General features: G+C 30.1%; 1 protein-coding gene across 1 annotated transcript; it reads right to left on the reverse strand.

Moving 5' to 3' along the window:
- Positions 1-1,301: 1,301 nt before the first annotated feature.
- LOC101489475 (uncharacterized) lies at positions 1,302-3,935 on the reverse strand. Its single transcript, XM_004509957.4, has 2 exons — positions 3,249-3,935; positions 1,302-1,790 (listed from the first exon to the last, which is right to left on the reverse strand). The coding sequence occupies exons 1-2, from the start codon at positions 3,690-3,692 to the stop codon at positions 1,431-1,433; spliced, it is 804 nt and encodes a 267-aa protein (XP_004510014.1). The 5' UTR covers positions 3,693-3,935; the 3' UTR covers positions 1,302-1,430.
- Positions 3,936-8,263: the final 4,328 nt, after the last annotated feature.

The following is an 8,263-nucleotide window of genomic DNA, read 5'->3' on the forward strand; positions in this document are numbered from 1 at the left end:
TCTTTTGATCATTCTCCATTTCATTTTGTTATTGATTTTGAAGATTTTTCAAAAACTCTTGGGCTTGTAAAGTGGATATTTGTCTATATAGAACATGATATGATGACGATAATGTTCTTGATTTCTTTCAAGGAGAGCCACATTATTTTTGCATGAATATGTTTGATCACCTATCTTTAAATAAATCCTTCAAAAACACAAATTAAATGGTAATATGATCAAAATTATAATTAGTCATTAATTAACTGTTTGAGTATCCTCAACACATTTAATTTGAGATTTTTCCTCAACACCCTCTTGATAACAACCCGTCGGAGAATGCAAAGCAGCAGAATCAAGGGAGTAACAAAGAAACTAATCCTACTATCACAAAGGATATGCATATAGCGTCTAAACTCTAGTCTAACGCGAATGTTGAATTAGATAATTCAAATGAGGAGAGTCAATTTACAAAACTGCAACCTAAGAAAACCAAGAAAAAGAATAGAAGAAAAAGGAAACAAACTCAGCATGCAGACCAATATAAATCTCGTTCAAGGACTAGGCCATCAAATGCATCCTTTTGAGCCTCCTCTACTGGAATGTGAAGGGTATAGCCAATATTGAAACATGATTGGTGGTGAAGAACTTATGTCTTAAACATAAGCTTGATTTTCTATTTTTGGCTAAACCTTAGATGTCTTTTGCTAATATTCATGCCAACTTTTTAATATGACTTGGACTTAAATCTTTCTTGTTCAACTTATGATCTTATAATTTCTCTAACCTTTGGGGATTTTGTGTTGCATCTCTTCATCCAACAGTGGTTAGTATTTCTGCTCAACAAGTTACTTTATCTTTTATGATAGATCAAATTTTATGTTATGTTTTAGTAGTTTATGCTAGTACGTCACATGTTAAACAACGACAACTTCGATGGAACTTAGTTCTTATCATGTCAGATTTTCTAATCCATGCACGGTGCTTGGTGACTTTAATGCTATTATGGACTCTCATAAGAAGTATGGTCGATGCTTGTCTAATAAAATATCTTGTGATGAATTTAGAATGTGGTCTAATTCTAATAATTTTATTCATCTTGACAGTTGACACCACGGTCCCCAACTCCCTTGGAGTTTTTCTAGAAAGTGTATCATTAGAGGTTAGCTCATATGTTTTTATGTTTTTTCATTCTCAGTGAAATAAAAAATATTCAATAAAAGTCCAAATCTTATTTAGCAATGTAGGTCACAATTCCAAATTTATCACTCAATCTCTTAGGTATATATTCAATAGTAATAGTAAGGTAGGACAAACAAGAGTGAAAAGAAAACAGAAACAACACATTCTCCGAAAACACAACTAATTAATAGGAACTTACATAAAGTAACTTGAATATGATTGTATATGCAGAACAAATTAAAATAACAAATCAACATTATCATATGATATCATATATCATCTGGAAGCTGAAAACTCTGTGATCCAAGAATCTGGTGAGAGTTGCTTTGAACAAAAACAGCCACACCACATTTGCTGCTGTTGAAACCTCCCCACAATGGAAAATTAACAGTTCCTGTTACTTTCTTTTTAGCAGATATGTCTTTTTCAGTTCCAAGCTTTTCGAGCTTTCTAACGACATAATCGTTTGACATAACACGCCCTTTGTTCTCTCCTCTTGGACAGTCGGTAACTAAACTATTTTCGTATAAGGCTACCATGATATTCACACCATTACTTTCAACCTCGTTTCTTAATGTTCCTGTTAGTGACACTTGCAGAGAATCTTGAGTAGGCCTTGTGAATGTTGCCTGCAAATTATAGATATTTTTTCTTAATTCATGATATTTAATTGGTTTAAAAAAGAAGCAAACTTTTTTATACACATAACTCTTCATAGACATATGCTAGGAGTTTTAGGAGAGGTATGTAGTTGTGATTTGAATTGCAAAATCAATGATTTTGATGTTACTACAACTGCAATGTGACTTCTATTAAGGCTGCATTAGACCTCGATTGATCATGACACAATGTCATACCTTGCATGACATGCATATTTTAACATAAAATACTTCATTTGTTCTTTTTTATAAGAGACAATTGAGTCAACAAAAGTTGAACTATAATAGGGACTAAATAATAAATACATAATTTGGACTAAATAGTAAATTCATCAACTTTTATTGACTCAATTGTCTGTTATAAAAATAACCGGAGGAAGTATTATATTATTGTTTAATGCATGTACCTCATTTGCAATTTAGAAAGAAAATTCAAGTTAATTATAGCATGAATTTTCTTTTTTCTTGTTAAGAAGTAATTGTATGTCGCGTGTGAAAAAGTTATCAAGTTGATCTAACTCCTATAAAGGAAGGTGCTGAAAAGAACAACATAACTTCCTCCACCCATAAAACAAAAGACTTTAATTTGCTAAAGGAAGGTGATTGAAAATAACAAAATAACTTCCTCAACCCATAAAACACCTTGTTTTTTTTCCTAGTAAACCACCATTTTCATCATTAAATATGTCAAAGCCGTGTTATTTTGTTTTTTGTTTTTGTCTGCAAACGAGATGGTACAATAACCACAAAAAATTCACATGCAAGTGTGAGCTCCTGAGTTCGAATACAAAATATTTCTATCGCTAGTTAATTTGATATTGGAATGTGTATTTTATTGGTCAATTTAATACATAAAATTATTATCGATTTTAAGAAACAAAATACTTATTTAGTCCAAGGTGAGAGCAAATGGCCTCCCACTTCTTGTTGGGTGGGGACCACATTATTTGTGATCCACAATGACACATCTCAACAACTTTTTTGATTCTAAGTTGAAGGGATGTTGCGGCTTTTAAGCTACATTATTATTTTCATCAAAGAATGAGTTAAACCATTTTATTTTTTTATCAAGTATTGTCCTTAGAAACTTTCAGGCTTCAGCACCTTATATGAAACTTCCTAGAAAAATGTTAATTTTTAATAATAAAATGTAACTTCTAGATCACTTTAAATGAAACTTTCAGCACCTAAATTAACAGGCTTAGGCTAATCAGCAAGAAGTGCCTAAACAAAAGAAAAATTAAGTAAAGCCAACTCAAAATAATTAAAGCTAGCCAGATAATTTTTGGCCAAACTGAGGTTTCTACCAATCAACTGGAAATAATTAAGTAAAGCCAACTCAAAATAATTAAAGCTAGCCTTCATTGCCTTCGTTGGTAATAATGAATGAAATGAAGCAAAGAGAAAAAAAAAAATAAAAAAAGAAACCTGGAAAGAAGGAGCAGGGTATCTAGGAGCACGGGTAATAGCATCAATGAGGGCATTCTCGTCATTACCAACACAATGTGCCACACCTTGAACAATAACTTGAGGAGTCAACAATGTATCAAGCCCAAGTGCTTCAACATAACCCTTCTGTCTTACGGTCCATTGACTTGATCCAAAAGGATCCTTCCAACCCATATAATCCCAATAATCCACGTGGAACACCAACACAACCACCGGAATTTCAAGCTGAAAATCACCTCTCCCCAACCGCGACAAAACCAACTCCGCCGCCGGAGACGTTGCACAGCCCTGCGATGAAAACATCTCCACCACCACTGGTCCGTCGCGTCTCTGCTCTTCCGTTGTAATGTCTGATGTTATGTTTCCTTCCGCGCCCTCGCGACTCCCCTTGTTCCCGAAACAGGTCCAGAGACGGGGCGCCATCGCTTATTTTCGCCAATCAGCGCTGGCGGTTGGGCAACTATTTTATTATTAATAGAAAGAAAAAAATGTAGGATTTTTTAGAGAGAGAGAAAATTAAAGTGTGGTTTTGTTTTTTGTAATGTTGATAATAAGGGGTAGTGGAATGGAGATGGAAGGTGGAGAAAGAAATATGGCGAATAAAATGGGTGAGAGGAGATGGAATGAATATGAATATGCAAATGTTAGTCTGTCTTTGTCTTGTTGTTTAACGGGGAAGACAGGTTAGTTGAACGTTCATTATTGCAAATACTCTTTTGTAATTAAATAAAAAATTGATATTCTTTTATGTTTCTTAAACAAGGGAGGGAAAACTTTGATCGATCTGGCTTTGATAAAAAGATAAAATTTAATTTAAAAAAATGTTTTTATTTAAATAGATTACACTTAGATTTTCTAAAAAGCTTATTAAATTTCATTAATCTTGAAAAGTTATTACACTTAATAATAATGTCAATAATATTTTATATTTCAATTGTCAATTATTGATATATTATATTAATAATTAAATACACAAAGTTTTATATAAATTTAAAATTTGTAGATGTGTAATTTTGTCATTGATATTTACTTATATTTAAAAAATATTTATAATACATTAATTTTAAATTATTTAATGAATTATCAAATAATTTTAAAATTTTATAAAAATTTATGTAGTTAATTTACTCAATAAAAACTTCGATGTAACGGTTAGATTGCATAAATACATCATTGATATTAAGTTATCAAACAGAAGAGCACAAACACATTTCAATGCATCATTAATATTAAGTTATTAAACAGAAGAGCACACACACATTTCAATGCATCATTGATATTAAGTTATTAAACAGAATAATACACATAAATTATCATATTTTTATCATAAAACTCTTTATTTTTTCTCTTAAAAAAAGTCTATTATTTATTAGAGATTTAATTTAAACCCTAATTTTTTGTTCCTACTTCTGGACGTCTCTACCTATTCTTCACTTTCAAAACCCTTGTGCTATAATAAGTCTACTGTGAAAAGTAGAAAAATTGGATGTGGTGGTTATACAAGACTCAACAAAATTCAAATTTTTTGTTGGCCTTCTAGTAAAATACACACAGGCTCGAAGCTATGAGTAATTTATATAAAATCAACATTATTTTTCTACTTGATTTAAAAAAATAGTAGGTCAACTTATAAAATTGTGAATATGTTTTAAAAAGTATAAACAATAGTAGACAAACACGGGTAAAATATAACTCCACAATTTTCTTTATTAATTATATGTTTAATATATAATCTAAAGTGAAGCAAATAAAGTTTAATTTGTTTTGTGTATAGTAACATCAATAAATTATAATAAATTATAATGAGGATATCAATGTCAATAAATTTACCATTAATAAATTACCTAACCCCTTGTATACCAACATAATGCCTCGTCATTATAGTAATTATTTTGAAATTTGTATTATCGAGAACATGTCTTGTGTATAATAATTATTTTGAATTTTTATTAGCGAATAGCTGTCGTATGTATGATAATTTAATCTCATAAGTGACAATTTGTCTCGTGTATAATAGTGATTTTGAATTTTTATCAATGAAAAATTGTCTCGTGTGTGATAGTTCAATTTTATAAGTGACAATTTATCTATTTATGAAATTTCAAAAATTCAATTTTAGGCTCTATAAAAAAAATTATGCTCTTTAGTCTATTCAAGATTTTCTTGCAAAAATTTTAGTCCCTAATAGAACAACACACAAGCGTAAATTTTTTTCAATAAAACCAAAAGTGAAGTAGATAAAGCTTAATTTGTCTCGTGTAAATGAACCCCAATAAATTATTATGACTATATCAATATCAATAATTTTACCATTAGTGATTTACTTGGTCCCGTGTATACCAACTCAATGTATAATAATTGTCTCATGTATGTTAATTATTTTGAAAATTTTATTATTGAGTACTTGTCTCATGTATGATAGTTATTTTGAATTTTGATCAGCGATAAGTTGTCCGGTGTGTGATTGTTCAATCTTATTAGAGACAATTTGTCTCGTGTGTGATAGTTATTTCAAATTTTAATTGGTGAAAATTTATCTCGTGTTTAACAATTCAATTTTATAAGTGACAACTTGCATATGTATGAAATTTCAAAAATTCGAGTTTAAGCCTTGGAAAAAAACTATGTTTCTTTGTCTATTCAAAATTATTTTGCAACAATTTAGTACATTTGCTGAAATCTACTATGAGTACTCATACCTTTAAGTTGCCAAGAAAATTTACAAAGAAAAGTGTTTACTTTCATTAAGGTTGGAGTCAATATCGGAAGAAGAATTGTCTCTTATATTAGAAAGAACATAAGTTGAAGAAATAAAGTTAGACTTTCTCTTTAAATTTTTTAGTCATAGAAGTCAACGTCTTCTATAACATATGTATAGGATACAATGTGTAGATCTCGTATTTATATGATTGTGAAAGATTTGTAATTGAGTGGAATATTGATTAAAATCAAAACTTAACCTACATATATGATATGCAGCAATTGTTGCTATATAAACAATGAGAGCTTTGAATTTGACTTTATGGCTTACTTTGAACCTCAATAAGTGTTTTATGTTCTAAATCTTGTTGGAAACGTCACTTTCATTTCTTAAGATGATAAAAAATAATGTTTGGTTGTAATAAAATAAAAATTATGGTTCCATTCACTAAATTGATGTTTTTCAATGTTGGTGATCTTGAAAAACACAACTATGTGTCGTTGATTTTATGCTGCCCATTTATGAGAGACGTGAAAATAAGATCAAATCTATTTATTTGATTCTTATATATATTGACATTATTTTTTAGGCCATATAAGTAAAATACATATTTGAAGTGCCATTAAAATGAACCCTTTGACTTTTTCAAATGGAAATTTCTTGATGGTTATGATAATTAGTTATTGGAAATAATGACTAAGCTAGGATCATCAGTCATAATGAAAGAGTTAATGATATTTTGGCTTGATACATGAGATATGAGATGTATATGGGCCACAAAACAAGTTTGTAAAAGGTGAATTTCTTGACTTTGTTAAATTTACCATTGGTTATAGTAAATAAGGGTTTGTTTATCTTATGAAACATAAACTAAGATAATTTTGAAGTATTCAAAGATTTGAAGAACGAGTTAGAAGACCATATTGGCAAGAGTAATACGATCACATTGGATCATGATTGTATATACTTAAGTTAGAAGTTTTATGACTATCTAAGTCAAACCTAGTTAGACAAATATAATAACTCTTGTAATATGGTTTTTTATACAATTGTTTCTTAACTAGTAATCTAGTTCCATGTGAGGCCATAAAGATTTCATATGAGATATGGAATGAGTTGAAAGACCAAAAAGGATATTTATGGTGATTTTACTTGTCAAGTTTATTTGTTTTCATATAAGCTTGAAATCAAACTAAAACAAAAAAATGTAACTTGTAGAATAACCTAAAGAAACTAAAGATAGTAATTGTACAAAGTGTCTAATGATAAAGAGTTTTTCGTAGAACTATTGTATTCCTTAAATGATTAAATCTCCATAAGAAATAGTGCCAGAATTGTAGAACTTGGAAAAATTCAAGCACCACAAGACCTATATGTAGTGGAATATTAATAGCTTCCACAAGTGTTGTGGATATTTTAGTTAACCAGGTTTCACAAGATCTTGTTTGATACAACAATTTCTACCATCGTATAGAATATTTGAGAGAATCCACGTGAACCGACAAGGTTGGTGTAACTGTAAGGTATCTGCTAGTTAGTTTAGACTTAGTGTTCTAATTGATATCAACTTGCTTCATCTAGATGACATGTGTGTGCTTTGTTGATTCTAAATCTCTAGCTCTTGCATTGGCTACTTAAACTAAAAAGAAATCATGAAAAAGAAAGTTTTATCATGCATAAATATGGTTACATGTTGATTTAGCATTCATACACTTTCTATCATGATCGTAGTGCATTGACATGGTTTAAAACACTTCAAAAAATATTTCCTAAGTGGCTTTGAACTTTGTGAATTGACTTATCAACTTACGAATCAACTTATAGAAATCAAAAAATCAGTTTTTGATGTTCCATGGTTGTGAACCGATTCACATGTCATGTGAATCGATTCACCTGTCATGCGAATCGATTCACCAGCAAGTTAGAATGCTATGTAAATCTGTTCACCATTGTTGTGAACATGTTAACACAACTTGAGACACATAAATAGATTCATCACCTCTACAATCTTGGAAATTGTCAGTTTTAGGGTAGTAATGTCAGTTACAAAGTTGTTATTTATGATACAAATTTTTTTCATTGTCCTATATTTTCATGCATCATATAAAAAGATTTTCTAAACATTTACGAACATAAGGATACTTTCTCCCATTTCTAATATTCAATCATTCAAGAGCATATCATAGATTGAAAACTTTTTTCTCATCAAAACGGGTTTGCAATTGTGTTTTGAAGCTCGAAACAACAACGGGGGGTATATCGATTGTTGGGGTGTCTATTCTAGATTTAGGTC

Source organism: Cicer arietinum, chromosome 7, assembly GCF_000331145.2.
Source record: "Cicer arietinum cultivar CDC Frontier isolate Library 1 chromosome 7, Cicar.CDCFrontier_v2.0, whole genome shotgun sequence".
Classification (NCBI taxonomy): domain Eukaryota; kingdom Viridiplantae; phylum Streptophyta; class Magnoliopsida; order Fabales; family Fabaceae; genus Cicer; species Cicer arietinum.